We start from the raw sequence: 18,976 nt of genomic DNA on the forward strand, positions 1-18,976 counted from the left end.
CTTCATGCGAGGAGAACAGGCGTTTTTTGCTCTTTCATTCTCACTTGTTAAGCTCATTCCTAGGTGCTGTCTGTTCCCGGAATAACTCTTGTCATGGCCAAGATTTTGTCAGTAATTGATATGTACTCCTGCTCTGGGTGGGGACATTTGCATTAAATTGTGATGATAATGACCATGAAACGCCTGATGCCAGCAGAATGCCAAAGTTAAGATTGATGGGCATTTGAATTAGCCACAATAAGTAATATAGTATATCGACTCTCATAGGGCCAATCCTTCTGCATTTATTACCTTGTCTTTATGTGGATGTTGATATAAAATATTCTGTATCACACTGGGTTCCCATTCCTAATGATTATTCGTATTCCTGATATCTGACAAGAATGAAATTGCGAATTCAGAATAATTAGAATGAAAGACAGCTTGGGATTTACTCGCCTGACTGCTGTGCACTCAGGAATGTTGTAAATGTGAGTGTGACTTGTTGTCGCTCGCTATACGTTCCCGAAGATTGACTAGTGACCAATTCTCTGTGACAGGCGCCATCTTACATTCCGAACAGGATAGTAAATGGATGGGTGGTGAGGATGGAGTAAAATCTATGTTGTCTTGGATTAATCTAGTTTCTTGTTCATTTCTCAGCTACTTTTTGTAGTAATGTTGGCACCCATCCTTAATATCGCTGGTCATGGGTGAGCTGGCACCTCTTTCAGCTGAATTTGGCTGAGAGCCGGGGTACATGCTGGACTGGTTGCCTGCAAAAGTCACTTATAAATAAACATCAATTGAAACTCACAGGAAATATTACAATCTTTGATCAACTCAAGGTTCATCATTTTTGACTGTTGGAGCTAAGCATAGGGACATGCACATTCCACCCAGTAAATGGTATTTTAGACTTAAATTAATTTGATTCTCAAGTCTTTTTTTATTACAAACCATGACATTGGTGCTTTGAGACATGAGTGTCTCAAGAGCTTTTGAGAATCGAGTTTTACTGACTACTTTGCAGGAGTGTTAAATTTGCGTGCAAAAAATTAAAGCTACGAGCACAATCTGGTTTGCAGTGAACTCAACTCAACTCGTGTCACAAGTAACTGGCAGAAAGCGATAATATTCTTCAAAATATAAACTATGGTGTGTTTTTTTGCGATTCCAGTTTACTGTCTACTGTTTACCCTTTTTCTTGCAGATATTCATCAGATATAATCAAGGAATCCCAAAACACAACTACATTCTTCCTTTTCCTCTAGCTTGTTTGTAATGTAGTGAGGGGCCTGTCCCTTCTAGGAACACTTGCAGGTTGTTTAGGCTAATGACTGCTGGGGGTCCTCCACTCGGAGCTGTCAGACAGCATTTGGTTGGAAATTCATATACAAGGATGGGAAGGAGGGCATGGCATGCTCTATAAATTAGTGCCGAACCGACGAAACGCTTGCGTGAATAAACTTGGCAGGCACACCACGAGCGGGGAGGATAACACGAGATGTATACAATCTGCTGACTTTTGTTGGGCATATACATAAGATGATTTATGTTCAGAAACAAGAGGCATCCATGCTTCCAGAATCATCTTATTTTCTACCGTGTCAGTTTTGTTGCCGTGCGGTAAACTGAAATCTGGAGCCACTGCATCTCTTTTATTGTGACAGTCTAATTATCAAGCAGCAGTTCCCAATGCGCTGTGGAGGCCGCTTCCTTGTCACCTCGCTAGAGGCTGTGTTCTCTAAGGGGAACCACACAAATCATAATCATGACTTCAGTTGTAACCCATTGGCTTTTATATGCTCAGCTTGTTATGTTTTTCATTGCAGAGGAACACAAAAGTTCAAAACTCTCTGCTCGTGTGATTTAGTTCTTCTCTTTATCTAGATTGTTGGCTAAACTGAGGCTCTCACTTTAAGATGGTTGCGTTTCCACAGCCTACACCCTCTTTTTTTTAAATGTAGGTTATTTTATAGGAGCTGCACAATTGTGCCATCACATGCACCTATTTTTACACCCACAGTGGTTCGCTTAGATTTCCTTTTTCTTTGCTTGAGAGACTGTTGCATATTCGCCTCTGTATCTGCTGCTATCTGTTTGTTCTTTCTTTTTTTATCTTCCGCTCATTTACACTCCTATTGTATTTCTTTAAAATTCCACGGTGCCTCTCTCTAAAGCTGAAGCGGGATATTGGGAATAGGGTGACATGACATGGCAGTTTGGTTTACGAGACATGCTTGGTGTATTATTAATGGCTTCTCACAAAAGACGCACTGCTACACTGTGAGTGGGAGACGACATGTCAAAAGCATCTGTGGTTGTGTTGGAGCATTGAACACAAGCTGCTGTTATTCCGACCTGTGCTCATAGCTTTTGGTGTGTATGCCTCCCAGGTGTGAATGTTCACTGTTAGGTTTGACTTGGACTCTAGAGGGAAACAATCATTCTCTTGAACTCTTTGGGAGACGATCACACTCTCTCTCTCGCCATTGACTTCTACACTCTGTGCGAAGAAACATTCTCCCTGCTAGAGAGAACAGAAAGATAATTAGAGATTAATCTAATGAGGCACAAGATTTCCACTTCTTTTAAAAAATGATTAAAGGGAGAAACCAAATGAAGCAGCACATTTTTGGTGCTTGATTCCAGTAACTGGGTGGGAACTTTCCCTTTGCTGTAACGACCACACAACTAGGATTTATTTGCCCGCCCCAAAAATGATAATTAAGAGGTAAGGCTAGACAAATCCAGTTTCCACAGGCGTCACTAGGACCAACCTCTTTATCTTACCAAGAGCAGTACTTCAAAGATATAACGTTTTGAGCATACGCTTAAAGCCGCAAAAAAAATTGTCTGCATATAAATAGAGTAGTTTGTGTGCCTGTCAGACCTGCACGAACTTTTAAATGATATGTTTGTTTCAGTCATCTTTTTTAGGTGTTGCTGCAGTTGAAAATCTCGCCCTTGACATGTTAAGTGTGAATATTTTGCCCAGTTTTTAGTTCAAAGGCCTAACTCTACTGACTTGGGGCTTAATTCGTGTTATTTTCACCCCCTTTCCCCAAGGCCCTGGGAGATTTGCTCTTACAGAGACCTTGGACATTAGGAGACTGGGGAGGTCGAACGTGTACAGTCTGTTATCTCAGTTGTTGCGATGGCTGGCATTTGGTCTCATAAGACCTTCAGCTCTTTCAAGTAATAACACACCGCCAAGCAGATGGCTAGGCAGCTTTGTTTGGTTTATTAGTAAGCAATCCACCTTGCCACTGGTGCTATTTTAAAGACTGGATGAGCAATCTCCTTCATTTCATTTATTGTAAATATACATCACCGTTCGAAGTTATTTTAATTTTCATTCTAAACTATAATGAATAAGAGAGAAGCAAAGAACAAAAATTAAGATCTGAGTATTTATGTAAATGTCAAGTAGTACAGTAGGTAAGTTGACATGCAAATCTCATTTAGAAATTGAAAGCAGGGATGAATGTCAGAGAAAGTGACATTTACATAAGCGCCAATAGATGCTTAGGCTTCCTGAAAATCACCTCAGAAACGTGGGTTAAGTAAACTGGACTTTCTCCTCGTAATGATCAGCAATTTCTGAACACACTTCAGCCCTAACAGAGTGGGCTGCAACTGCCTTGTGCACTTGGCGCTTAGGTTAGCAAAACCTTTCCGGATAACTAAGCATCTCCACCGGTGTTCCCCCTAAGATCTATGAAACCAAGATGCATGCGATTTAACAAAGCTATTTCTTGGCCGCATACAGTCTAAATCCTTCGGTCTCCATCCATCTGGCTCCATTGTTGATTGCAGGCAGCCCGTCTGATGAGCGTGGTTCGCTTGGAGTGGCACAAATAGGGCCCAGTTGCTCCCTTAGGCCAGGCTTTGGCAGGGCTTTTGAGAGGCACTCTCTCGCAGACCTTCTGAAAAGTGAACACAGCGGTCTCCACGGCTGCCTAATGGCCGTGCTGCTGCTCTTCCGAGTTTGTCGGTTGACACTTTCTCATCCTCCTGCAGATAAAAGCTTTGGCATATAAAGAGAAGCAGCGTTTGTCTACTAGCCCGAAATGGTTTGTGGGATTTCAAAATGTGGACAGTGTGTGTGTGCGCGTGTGTATGTGTATGTGTATATATATATATATATATAAATATAAAGAAAGAAAGAAAATATTCATTTAAAGCATTAAAGCATTGTTAAATACTACTTGTCAATTTAGAGGGCTCCACTGTGTTAGATGTGATGTTTCATTGGTTTCTGGTACACAATAGAGGACAAAAAACATTTAAGACATACAATATTGCGAGCGTGAGAAGAATGCAGCGTTGACATGTTCAGCTGTGAATACTTCCATATCTCTGACAAGGATGCGGTACTATCTATGCATTTCTCTGCTTGGCAAAGCACAAGTGGAAATACTGACCTAAGCACAGGGTCACTTTCATTGTTACAAACCCTGGAAAAATGATTGAATCACCAGTCCCGGTAGAAGTTCCCTCAGTGATTTTATTGTGGAGAAAAAAAAGCTAATCATACGCATGACACACTACTTTAGTCGTTTCAAATGATAATTTTCCTGCCTTAACATTTACACAAAAGTGAAAAAGTCTAACGCTTATCTTTTACAATCAAGTAAAGGGGGAAAATTATGCAATCACTTAATTCCTATGACAGAATTATGGAATCAAAGAAGAATATGCGATCAAGCAAACGCACAACTAATGCTTTGTTGAAATACCCCTGGCTTGACCTTTCTATGGCTTGGACTTAATGAGTGACAAACAACGCTCTTCATCAATCCTGTTACGGCTTTCTCTTATTGCTGTGCCTAGATCACATTTGCATGGTGGAAGCCCCATAATGGACCTTTTTTTTTTTAAATACCACCACAGATTTAGATCTATTCTGTAAATTGGTATTGGTATGGGACTGCCGACTGATGTTTAACGTAACATTTATCATAATAACTCCTTCTTTTGTGCCCAAAGAGTCTCACTAGGTTCCATTAATTCACTAAATGTGATAATGAAGTGAGAATCTTGTCGGGGCAAAATGAAGCAAAACAAAGGAAGTGGGTTAAGGAGAACCCTACGACATTTAGTAAGCAACCGTAACAGTGCGGATATAACAGACGGTCTGTTTTATTTACTCTTCTTGTGTGTGGCAAAGTAAGTAAGAACAGCCATGTTTATAGTTGACTGTTAAATTTCATAAGTATTTCGAATACTGTTGTTTTGTACAGTTGTGTGGTTCCAAATAATTTTTGGAGCGTCACATTGTTTTTGTATACAGTTAGTGAGGAAAACAGCAGGTGTTGGACTTCAACTAACTGGCACTTCTCATTTGGTGACAACTTTCACTGAGGAATGTTTATGACACGTTGTCTCGTTCATTAATTTGCATGAATTACTTTGAGAAACCTTTTGTTGTGAAAATGAATGCATCTGTTTTTGCATATGGAGCAACACATTTCATAAATATCAGTGGTGCGTAATGACTACCTTGCTTTATCGCCTTTTTTAATATTATCCCTCCCAAAAAAATGCAGTCACACAATTTACTTCCCCCTGGAGAATTATTAAATGCACAATTTTTTTTTAACTTAAACATCTCACAACCAAGGCTAGATGAATCCTACATCTCCTTATTTTCATGTTTTACATTTCTTTTATTTTTTATTGAGAGTAAATAATATTAACAGGACATTTACTATTGTCTTTACGTCGTATCACCTGATACTGGACACATATTACCAAGAGATTGTCAACAAATGCATCGAAGACACGAAGTTCTTCCCTGTTTAATGTTTAGATCTATCTGTTACGATCATATTTTTTGTAGTAGTCCTGATGGAGGCCAAGGTCAGGGCTATATGAATCCTCTCAATAATAAGAGTTAAGTCCTGAGATGGAATGTCTGCCCACCACCAGGAGGGGGCTAGGTGCAGATTGACAGTTAATAACAAATATATTACACCTCTGGGATGGGCCTAACTGTAGCCTTCGACCGGTAGCTTCCACCAGTCAGTCTTTATGATGACACTGCGACTTATCAGTGTCTGCCTCAAATTTATCAATCCGACGTTAAGTCCGGCCACAGATCCACACCCGTCCATCCATCAGTCACTATGCCTGTAGCCTCTTTCTCTTAGCACTACGTCACTATAACTGAAAACATGTTTTTCCATTCTGACTCACTCAAGAATTATAACTTTATCTTAAATTTACAGTGGTGGAAAGATGATTTGTCAGTTGCAAGGCAAGTAGTGGTTCCCACTGCTTTGGAATTGGGTGGGCAAAATAAATAATTGAATAAGCATCGCAAAATCTGCCATAACAAAATTATTTGCCAAAAGGCTATTGATTCCTAAATCACTTGACTTATTCTACTCCCTACAATTCGCTTCTCACAATTAATTTGCTCTATTTAATGAATGTTTTCAGGGCAAGTGACACAATCCTAAATGCCACAATCATTTTACACGTTGACCTGTTGAACCTTTCAAAATCTCAACCTACAAAATCTTATTGATGGGTATTTTTCAGACAATTGGATTAAAGGTTAGAGATGCATTTTTTAAATAATTAGTCATTTCACCTACCATATATTATGCACTATAAAAGATAAACAATTCTCCCCTACAACGTTTTCAACCTGTAAACAATAGTTTGTAATGGAAAAAGAAAACAAAAAAATGGGCACTTACTTTAATTGATTGATTACTTAACTGCCTGTCGTGAAAGCCCTATTAAAAAGCACCAGTTAACATTTGTGACATGACTGTCAGCTCCTTGTTTGTGAACAAAATGTGGGATTGCAATGTAAATTGGTATTTAAATAAAGGGAAAGGGCAGATTGTATATATGCTTGTTTTGCTTGAATGCCTTATTATGCTGATACATCCCATGTTGACTTCAATTTCTTGGCATATAGTTAGCCTCAAGCCATGCAGCTAAATCACTACAATGTTCACTTTCATTGGAGTCCTTGACTATATTCCTCAAAAATGTAAAATGACAGGAATACTTCTTTTCTTCTTTTTTTAACATGATAGAAATATGGAAATCATGCCAACCTTTGCATTTCCTAGGGGCCCCTTGTGTTTTGCTCATTAAATTAATGTCAGAATAGATGACCAAATGATAGTGTGAGTTATTTTGTGACTGTGGCCTCCATCTCTGTTTACCACCGGGGCATGTCGTAACGGCTCACATGTTAATAGAATCAGCCACTGATAACGGCGTGCTAATGAAAATCTAATCGGAAAACTAGCCTGTCGGTGAATTGTCTGCTTCTCCTGTGTCCGATGTGAAACATTTCTATCGCAAGTCTCATTAGTTGGAATTCAGTACAGTGTCATTCTGAAAAATGTCACATTTATAGAAGCTACAAACTAGATGGAGGCTGTGATGATGAAAATGGAATATGTCTACGGCTTTTTTCCAATAAGACAGGTCATAGAGGAAATGAATTAATGGTGTGCTATTAATTCATTCTATTTCATCTTTCATCTAGGGTTTTAGAAGGTTGAACGAAAGAATACTTTCGGAGTACAGGAATACTACCAATGAAAAGCTTAAAATATCCCTGGAGCAGCGTTAGATGGATTTGTACAGGATCAACTATTGGATATTTCGAACTAAACAAAAATAGAGAGCCAATTATAAGTAATTGTACTGCCACAAAGGGGACTCCTCCATCTGTAAAGTTATTTTTGTTTTTCAGCTACGCTTGTTTTCTTCCTTACTTAGCCGCTTTAAACCCATTGAGTGGAAAATCAGACATGCTAACAAACAGTAATGAGGGTGTACTGTATTTATTCATCAAAATGTGGCCAGGGATCACAGTAAGGTAAAACGTGATCAAAGGCTGAAAGTAAATGAACTGTTGCACCTTACACCATCCTAAGTACACAAAAGTGGTCACTTTTACATTTAAACAGAAATGATGACAATTCTATTTGGGATTAGTTGCACTCAATTTTATCTTTGTTGTTTTAAAATTTTCAGGATGACAGCTCTACACAGAACTTTCACCGTACTGTTAATCATGAAGGAGCTTGGCGTGCAGCTTATCATGCCGGAGCTACAAGTTGTTGGTTATTGTTTCTTGGTCTGTGTCAGATGTTACAGCTGGACCACATTGTTGAATTTATTCCTCACTTACGGGTAGATCCCCGGGGGTAATATCTATCATTCATGTGGTGGCACATCCATATGCATATCTCGACGATTACAGAGTAAAAAATGGCCCTTGTGTACATTGAGATGAAGCTAAAACCCCACAAGGGGCAGGTGAAAGGCCCATTTTGTATTTCTTCTATTGTATAACACGTAATTGAAGTGCTTATGCTCTGTTTATCACACAATATTGCAGCACAGTATTACTGTATCGGGCGCTTCCTGCTATCAGAGTGAAGGGTCTACAAATCACACCAGCAAATTCGAATTACATTTCCCTTTTATAATTGGCAAGCTGCTTGAGTTAGACCCAACTATGTGATTCTGTTTTTCCTGTTTACATACTAAAGCTATCAGTAATTTTAGATTATAGTCAGCCATGCTCAATTCACATTTGCCATCACTCCACAGATGGAGCAAGCCCAAAGAATGTTCTACTTATTTTCATAAAACATAAAATGCACAAGAAGCATGTAACTGGCCTTGGGTCTTATGGACAGCTGGTGCTGAGTCATTTTTGCCTAACTCAGGTCTATGGTTTATCCTACCCCAAGGGTGATTTACATGAACTCCTTCTGTGTGACATTTGCGGTACACCTTTCTATCCTTACGCACAAGCTGTAGGCATTAGAATGCACCAGGACAGATTGAAAATATTAAAAACATAGCTTTTTGGGGCTGTTTATTTATATAAGCGGTCGCTGACATTTTGTGAACTACGCTGCGGTATCATGAACAGAAATGGGCAGTAGCTTCAATTCACCTGGTAACCAGTTGGCCAAAAGATAGACCTATGCTACCTTTTTAACTGCTGCTTTTCTAAAAGGTTAAAGGTAAATGCCTTCAGCAGTGGGTATTCCATGTTCTGCACAACCAGTACTGTAAAAGGTTTCTCCATCTTGGCAATGCAGTTATATCCACAAGTTAAATGCTTTTAGTGTACTCACATTTGTCAGTAATTGCTTTAACCGTTTTTCTTCAGCTTTTTCCCTTGCATAACTTGAAAGGCTTTTCTTTTGTTGTGGGATACTTGGTCTCAAAGTGCTAAAGCAAATTTGAAGGCTTCATTGCTTCATTTAGAAATCTGTCATCACATATTTCAAAGGAAAACAGAAATTCAGCTTTCAGCCTAGCTTTTAATTTGAAGTCTTAGGCTAGGCTTCTTTACTTTTTTGGCATTTTTTTGGTATGTATAGTACAAAATAGTATATTCATTTTGGTCCTCAAAAATCTGACTGCTTCTCTCTTTTTACATATTTGCTACGAACGATTCAAACTTTGAAGAGAATTCCCAAATCAGTGTACCAGTTTAGCATCACTTGTCATGCCTCTCGTGGGTAACAATTTAATTCATGTACCGCCAAATTTACTTTTTTTCTTCTCATACATTTTTATAAAAATTAGCTTTTTATGTGCTTATTTGAAAGACATTATATGGCTATTGAGCTATATTATATTCTTTATTTTAAAGTAGTGCGTGATAAGATGAAGGTCATCCCTTACTAAATGCTTGAGTTTTAGCATGCGTAACCTAATTGCGGAGACTACATGCTAATAGATAACCCTGTGCAGTACAGTATATCATTCAATAAGAGATCATTGTCAACTGAGGACACTTTTAGTATTGGAACAAGGATTTTAAAACAGAGGCTGTACTTTTTTTGCTAGACTAATTACCCTTCCACCCTAATAGGAATTTGAATGCCCTTCTGATATAAATTGTGTCATCTGATTCCCTGAGTACTCTCTTGTTGACTAATAGAACCACTCTTGGCCAATGTTTTAAGAAAATAAAAAGTACATCATCCCTATCTTAAGTGTCCACACAGGCTTCCACTGAAGCTACTCTTTTGGGCAAATAGGACAGTTGATCATGAACTGCCTTGGAGGACAATTCAAAAGGTCAGCACAGAAAGTCTGTTGAGAAAGTGCATCTCTCCTCGGAACAACGACAGCACTTGCTGGAGAGGTCTTATCTTCCTCAAATGCTGGAAGGCACAGACTACTTTGACAAAACCACCCCTTGTATTTAATTTATTTCCTCCCCTAAAATCAGTTCTCCACTGGCCACTTCTTTCTCACGTATTTCCAACCCTAACACATCTCACCGTCCCCTGGGGTGATTGTAATGGTCTCCTTGGTTGCTGCTTAGGGCTACAAAGCCCGGGCAAGAAACCAATCACAACTGTTACTAGGAACGGGAGGATACAATAAAGTTAAAAGCAGAAATGGTGGAAGTGTTGTTGAGTGCTTTTCCAAGGAAAGGAAACAGGTAAAAGGGTAAGCGTGTCCTATGGCTGCGTAGCCTATTGTCATATGACTCAGTGTCACCTTTAGATGGAGTTTTTTTCCTCCATTTGCAGTATGTGACAACAGTCAAGCTGCAAACTGAGTGAATAAATGACTCGTGCTTCTAAATCTAGATTGCAGTTTTGATGAAATGTGGCCTTTCCATTAGTGAACACGAATTACACAAGCGATGCCATTTGAAATTGATCTTTGGTCATTGGAAAAAAATACCACAGTTGAAGGGGCACATAGTTTTAAAGTAGGAAATGGTCAATGCTGACTGGGTGTTCACTTGAATTATTATCATCTTTGTTACTTTAAGGTTGAGCAAGAGATTGTGACAATACACGGACAAAATGAACAAAAATAAGTATAGCAGAAAAACAGAATAGTAGGAAGTTAAAACTAGATTATAGGATATTCTGGTAATATGCAATCTTAAATCCTGAAAACTTAAAAAAAAACTTACATTTAAGATACAACAGTGCCTGATTTGTAGGTTTTTAATTGTTGCCGTTAAAATGCTCGTAACTGAAAGCACTCGCATGTCAAATAATCCTTTTTCCAGTGAAATAATAGTAAATGCCAAAAAGATGTGTTAAAAATGTTGATTGCTTGGCACAATGAATAAATTAAATCGATTTTAAAAATAAGACATTTGTTAACATGAAAATGTTAATCTATTTTTCAACAGGAAACAAATCAAACCAGTAACTGAATTAGAATAAAAGTCTGTGCTTTTTCTGTATTATTGATTGGAAAATTTCTCGTCTTTTTTAAATCAGTGTTGGAAATGATTAATTTTAAAAAAATTGAAAGAGAATAAAATAAGTAAATTAATCTATGTCACAGATTCAAATGTTATTAACATATTTTAGTTGCTGCCTTGTTAATGCTAATAATGACACCAAAAATTTATCTTTATCTGTAAACTGCAATTCCTAATTTGTATCCACTTGAGTGAATTAATGTGAGTTACAATGTACATAATCCTGAGAAGCATAAAATTCAGGTTAGTCCTGTCATATTTATGGTTTGATAGGAACTACTTCTTCCATTAACTGTCATCTTTATGCAAATTAATAAGTTTTTAGTCAGTCAATAAGTCAAGTGAGACAGCAATCAAAGCAGTATTGAAGATGGCTCTTTGGCAACTCCATCATAAGGTAAAACTATTTTAGTTGCCAAAACTGCAGTGACATTTGAAGTCTTGTTTGAAGCGCTGTGGCATCAACACAAAATGCATCCAACATCTGAGAACTAATGACAAAGCAGAATGCACTGAGATGCAGGACCAATTTAAGGAGGACCAGGCAGCTGCTTCAAGGGCAAAACTGACTCTCTACTGAAAACTTTTTCTTTGGGCAATACAACGCTGCTTAAGAAAGATCACTCACGTCACAGTGGGTGTGTTTTCAAGTACAAATGTATTTTTCACCAAAACAACCAGACTATATTTTTCCCACAGAAAAATGTGAGCAATAATTCCTTCACATTGCGGAGTAACTTTTACAACTCCCTATTTTCCCAATGTTCCTATATCCCAATATTTATTTGGCTTTCTTAAAGGTAGCTTTGCAGCACACTCAAATGTTCATTGTGCTACACTGGATTTCCCTAGTACATTAATTTTTATCATCAGAATTATTAGGGCAATGTGCACATTCTGTTTATGTGTATAGTATGTGATATTATCTGTAAGCAGTTAATGGTACCATATTTTTAAAAGGTCTGTCTACTGCAGCAAAACGCCAGCACTTATTTTATATATATGGTATCATTTTCATTGTTCAGCTATCTTGCTTAGGCATTAATAAGTCATGTAAAGCTGTGTTTTAATATCTTAATATTTCAATGCATTTATGTAAAGCATTTTAAAAGTAATGTGCATAGTATATAATTAATGCAGAATAATTCCCTTAACCCCCGAGCGGTATCTTTATTGTTAAGTAACCAGGTCATATATCATTATGTATAATCAGAGAAGGTTGTGTGTTGGAGCAATACAATGAATTTGAGATGTCTGAAAACATTTGGTAGCAAACTGATGATTTTTAAATGTCATAATTTGATACACTAAAACATGGGTGTCCAAATTGTTCTGCAAGAGCATGCAAAGGGTACAGCTTTTCATACCAGTTTATGAAGAGGATACATTTTCAACAATCTGCTGTCTTAAATGTGTATTCACTTGATTGCAGTGAGGTGTTGCTTGTTTCTAAAAAAAACTAGTTAACCTGGATCAGTTGGAACAAAAACCTGTACCCACTGCGGCTGTTTGTGAAATAGTTTAGACACTTTGCTATAAAACGTGGTTTTATTAGTATTGCTGTTAAATGTTGCAAAATCCATTATTGCATATGTACGAAGCTAATGGCTGCCATAATATACCATGCTGTTGCCGAAGAAAGCAGATGTGCGACTGTCTAATGGTTTGAATACTCAGCTCCATGTTCTTCAAATGAAGAATGCTAACATTGTGTCATTAAGTAAAGTTCAATTATGACAGTATAATTTCTTATTATTGTTTTGTCCCTATAAAAGATGTTCTCAGGAAGGGGATGAAGATCCTCCCTATAAATGTTTATTACAAAACTTCAGACCTATCTTATGAAGAAATTAGAGACACTAGAACACTAAAGTATGTGAAAGAATAACATTTCTATTTACGCAATTTAAAGTCTTACGATGACGCATGAATGTAATTGATGTCTGACTTATCTCATGAAAACTTTTACTGCGCTGTGGCAGTTTCACGACGTAATTAGGCAATTTGCCATCCTGGGCTTCTCTTCCTATAACTCTTAAGATTGCTTTGCACCCCAATATCTAACAACTTACTGTCCACATAAAAAACCCCAAAACATATTCCGGGGCTATATGCCCAAAGATATTTTGGCTGGCAATGAATAAAAACAGTTTAAGGAACTGCATCCAACTCGTGAAAATTCAGTTAAAAAATCTGCCTGACCTTCTCGGAATACAATATTCAAAGATGTAGTGAGAGCGATTCGTAGCTCACAATATCAGTAATGGCACTGTAAGCATCATCGAGAACACCCCTAGAAGTCAAAAACATCCGTAAATCCTGTTTAAATTTGTATTTGAGATAACAGTGTGCCTTTGGATGTCAGAGGGACAAAGCTTTGGTCCACTTCAAGTTTTATTATAAGAAAAATCGAGGTTTGCCAGGCGGGTCTTCCTCCTTTTGGCTCATCTTGTTTTAATATATCCAAATGTAGTTTTGTCATCATCTTCCACTGTCTACAGGCAGTGTCATCTCTAGCCTGTGACCGGGGGTGTAGTCCAGGAGAACTCTGTATGAATTATGATGTGCTCGATCATTCCTAATCTTGTTACGGATATTAGTTTGCCCTTGACACACTGCATCATTGTGACTGATTTCTCTGCGCTTTGCTCAGTCATACTATGAATGCTTACAAGTACAGTGGTGCGGTAGCACTTACGAAATGAATTTGTTCCACAAGTGGTTTCGTAACTTGGATTTTTCGGAGGTAAATATGGATTTTCTCTCTAATTCGTTCATTGGTTCTTAATATATTACCAACTAAACCCTTAAACGATTACAGTGTACCAATTTTGTACGAAAGATGTGAGAATCACACAAAAAGAGGAAAAAAATATATACGTGTGATTGGGACATCCCAAATTTTTACATTTGAATGTGTGGTTTACTAGAATATATTGTTACTACATTTGTGATTAAATCAGCTTATTTGCTTTATTTTCATTCATTTCACATATCAACTATATTTTATATTGTCTAAAAAAATTTTTGCAACAAACCTACCCCATATTAGTTCGATTGGATCCCAATCATCTGAATTCTGCGCAATTTGGTCTTTTACCTCAGCTTGATATTTTACTTGCTGTTTGATTTTGAAAGCTTTCTTTCCCTGTCCTTTCTGTGCTACCACTGTTCTGCAATCACGATGTCTTTTGGCAGTGAAGGTCACACATTGTACTGAAAAGTTTTCCGTGGTCATTGTGTTCTCACGTAAATTCTCATTTTCCAACTGTGATTGTTTGACGAAATCCATCACATTCATCCCTACTATTATGTATTTGGTAATCTAAGGTTTGCCATCCACCATGAGATGCATCCTAATTGGAACTCAGATTTTACAGTGTAGGCCTTTGGCACTTTAGCACTACTTAAGGGTTATATATAAACTGAAATGATACCTAATGCATTGTTCATACAGAATGAGCTACTTTTGACTATCTCTCATTAAATGAGAATTATAGCAAAAAAAGGACTTCTTTAATTTGTTCCAATGTTTAATTCATTTCAAACATCACATGCATTCTTATAGAGAAACTCATTGTCTCATGACATACGATATGTTCATGTTAAATCTGTCAGTGGCTTGTTCATGCTTCACAATGTTTTTATAGGTAACTGCACGGCGCATGCGCAGGTATTTATATTATGAAAAGGGTCTAACAACTATTGGGAACAGTGCAGCTTTACCACTTCAGCGCTTGCTATGATTTTATGAGTCCCTTGTGAGCCTGGAGGATGCACGATAGGAGTCGGAATTGTGAAAGATCTAATTAAGCAGAGCAATGTGGTAGTGCAGTGATCCTCAGCCCAGGACAAGACACAAATCAGAGGATGTTGACAGTGGGCTGCAAGGCAATTGGGCTTTGCAGTAAAATAAGTACTGTAGCCTCAAGATAACGACCATCCCTACTTGTTTGTGGTCTCCTGTTTAACTTTCTCTCCTGCTTGGGGGTGATGGGTTGTGAATTTCAATCTCATTTCGCAAAATATAAAGTGGATGTTTGTCTTGTACACCTCTATAGATGGAACACTGGGTGGTACTTGTGAAAAATAAGGGAACTATTTTTACCTATTCTTTGCTGAACATGTTCGTCTTTTAAAATTGCTCAATATTTTTAGTGTGTATAGATATGTTTCATCTTCTGTCCTAATTACTTTTGAGCCGTTTATCGGCATTCACTTATCACGCCTTCGAAGTAGAAAATAACAGTCTTTCATCAACCTGGCGCCTGTTTGGACCATGTGGTCTCCGAGGACATTGGGTGACCGAGAACAGAGAGACCTCGGAGGACAATGATGACTGGCTTGTAAGGAGGAAGGTTTCCTGCATTGTTGTGCTAATCATGTTAACGGACAGAAACTGAAGGCAGGACAGATGCTATGAGACGGCTATGGATGGGGTTATGTAATTCTTATTAAGAGGACACTGGTGTTGGGCTTTCTTTTGTACCCCATGCGCACACACAACCAAACGTTCTTTTTTTATATTTTACTTAAACGTCCTTCTCCAACAGCAATACAACCCCCCACCCCCCCACACACATGCTTACATATCAATCGCCTACTCCCAATGCTGTGATTTCAATGAGAACAACTTCTCGTTTTTTTAGTTATGTGGATTTGAACAGCTAAAAATGGTTTAAACCAGATTTAATCCTCTTTGATGTGTGTGAGTTCACAGAACGTTTTAAAACAAATCTCTGCAGCATTGCATATAAACTTTTACCATTTATCTGCAAATCAGTTTGAAAAGCCATTTTGAGTGAGACAAGACTTACTTAATCCTATGGTCTATATAAATTGTAAGAGAACACCCACTGTTTTACTATAACATTAATTTCACCCGAGAATATTTCAAGTGAACAGATAATATTAATATGAGAGGAAAAATATTGATCTTGTGTAAATCATAAAATAGTTGGAGTCTGTTTAAATATTCATTTTCTTTTTGTATTTTGTCTAGTACAGAAACAATTTACTTAAATAATTCACCTTGTTCTGCATTTATCATTCATTCATGTTCTGAACTGCTTATCCTCACAAGGGTTCCAGGGGGTGCTGGAGCCTATCCCAGTTGACTTCGGGAACAAGGCGGGGGACACCCTGAATTGGCGGCCAGCCAATCGCAGGGCATGAGGAAACGGACAACCATTCACGCTCACATTCATACCTAGGCGCGGGCTCAATTCCTGCGGTATGATTTGTGGTGCCGATGGTCGTTTGTCTCTCTGTGTGCACTACGGCTGGCTGGCGACCAGTCTAGGGTATAGTCCGCCTTTCGCCCAAAGACGGCTGGGATAGGCTCCAGCAACCCCCGCAACCGTTTTGAGGATGGCTGGTATGGAAGATGAATGAATGAACCATTCAATCATGCATGTTTTTGGAATATCGGAAGAAACCAGAGTTATATTCTACTTGAAGTTTATTTTTAGTAATTATTTTGCTGGAATTGAAGATCATTCAACATCAGGGACACTTGATTTTGGCGTTTAGTCTTTTTGCTTCTGCTGTATTGTTGAGAAAAGTTTTGAACATTGATTTCTTATGATATTTTCATTCATTTCTTCTTTCAGGATCCTATATGTTAGTCAACTCCTCGCAGCATGCGACCGGCCATTGTGCTCAGCTGTTGCTGCAGACTTTGAGTGAGAACGACACCCACTGCGTCCAATTCAGCTACTTCCTGTACAGCCGCGATGGCCACAGTCCAGGGGCCCTGAAGGCATACGTCCGTGTCAATGGTGGTCCGCTGGGCAACCCAGTATGGAACATGTCGGGATCTCATGGGAAGCAGTGGCATCAGATGGAGCTGGCTGTCAGCACCTTCTGGCCAAATGAATATCAGGTAAATGTGATCACGCTTTTGTATCTTTTTGACCTCAGTGAGATAGTTCTTGAATGCTAATAACTTGCATTGTTAAATCACACGCTCCAATTGATCTTTCAAATTTTCCTAGTTATTTATTGTTCTGATAGTTAAAAAATACAACAGCAACATGTTTCACCACATACTTTCGATTTATTACTTGCTCAAAATAAGCTAATTATTTTTTTCAACAAAATGACAGGTATAAAAGATAGAGATCTTGAAATGTTTTAAAGTGGCATTAGAATAAAGTTTACGAGATTAGGAGAAGCTACACATGCTCCACCCATGGCCTTATTTATGATGATTCCAAGATGATTGACGATAATTATTTATTTATTCATTTTTTGGTCCTTTTCAGTTGCTTAGACACAGAGACTGGTACTGCAAATCTGAGTGATCTTAAAGGGTTGCAAAAGAATTATGTGTTGGAACATGTGTATACTGTTAGCTGGAGTGCTCAAAAGTTTTGTCTAATCTGGAGAAACACAAGAAGGATTTTTTTTTGTTTTTAGTTAGCTCACAATGTTGGACATTTTATTTTGATAGTATGAAAAAACATATTTTGCTTGTTACTTGTTTTGCCATGTAAACAAAATGCACATTGGACAAACTGTATTTGTAGAATTCATCATAGTAATACGTTTTCACTTCCTGCAACCGGCTGCAATAATGCTAATCATGCTTTATAGCCTATATTTACAGATTTATTGACTGTCATCTAATGGGTGTAACAGATTTTCCTGTTAGTTTGCAGATGGTTTGTCAGGTCCTCTTATCCATCTTTTGAGTCAATTTATTTTTTTCTGCAAACTCAGTGCAACTGTCAAAAAGCAATTAAGTTGAGTAGTGTGCATTTTATCGTGAACTGTCAGTAGCTGTAACTTAATTGAATTGTGCTCAACCCTGTAAGAGCTGACCTTCACTTTATAAATAACAGTTCCTTTTACAAACAGGGGTATGGCTTAGTGTGACACATTCACGTTCTATATAGCCTACAATGAAGTAAAAGGTTTGTCTGATGGGCAGGTACAAACACTCTGAACAAGACTGATTTCCTTCAAATGCCTGCTCAAAAGTTCAAAGTTTTGAAATTGAAGTACAATGCCTCAAAAAAACTTGAACGCACAAGGACACAATGTTCCAGATGTTATTACAGGCTTAGTATTAACCAATGGGAGTACAGACGCTCCCCTACTTACGAACATTCGAGTTACGAACAACGGTACATACGAACATGTCTGGAAATTGCGTTTATGTCGAAAAATGTTCGTAAGTTCGATTTTGTATTTTTTCCCTGTAGTACTTCTTTCCGCCGCTAATACCGACGCCTGGCGCTGTGAGAGCTCAGCTCACCCAGCATCTACCTTCTTCTGCCCACTTCGTTGCAATGCGGAAGTGCGTGAACGTATCTCCAGTGCGCAAAGAACCTTTTTCATTTTTATCATTAAATATCTCGTGCACCCATTATTCAATAATGGTTGGTGAAAAGCGAAAGGCTTCTATTGAGGGAAGTGCAAGGAAGAGGCAAGCCATTTCATTTGAAATGAGTGGCAATAATAACGAAGCTTGATGCGCGTTGCACGGGAATACAACTTGAATCGTTCGACCCTCAGTACTATTTATAAACATAAAGATCGAGCAGCAGGACCCAAATATTGAACGTTGCACAAAGTTTGCAAATCAATTGAATGATGCCATACAGTGCTACCGCATCATTTATGATGAAAAAAAGAAAACTGCAATCGTAATTAGATAGCTTCTTTCGGCCAGTTTCTAGTAAATCTCTCTCTCTCTCTCTCTAATGTATGTATACAGTACTGTATGTATTCTCTCCATTTTATTTA

The 18,976-nt window shown here is 38.1% G+C and overlaps 1 protein-coding gene across 4 annotated transcripts in view; it reads left to right on the forward strand.

Moving 5' to 3' along the window:
* Window positions 1-18,976, forward strand: part of LOC144072846 (receptor-type tyrosine-protein phosphatase U) — a 131,766-nt gene that overhangs the window by 45,144 nt on the left and 67,646 nt on the right. For all 4 annotated transcript variants that reach the window (XM_077598184.1, XM_077598185.1, XM_077598186.1 and 1 more), the window contains exon 3: window positions 16,837-17,108. In XM_077598184.1, coding sequence (XP_077454310.1) covers window positions 16,837-17,108 — 272 coding nt within the window. The remainder of the gene's footprint in view (window positions 1-16,836; window positions 17,109-18,976) is intronic.

This window comes from Stigmatopora argus, chromosome 4, assembly GCF_051989625.1.
Source record: "Stigmatopora argus isolate UIUO_Sarg chromosome 4, RoL_Sarg_1.0, whole genome shotgun sequence".
In the NCBI taxonomy this organism is placed as follows: domain Eukaryota; kingdom Metazoa; phylum Chordata; class Actinopteri; order Syngnathiformes; family Syngnathidae; genus Stigmatopora; species Stigmatopora argus.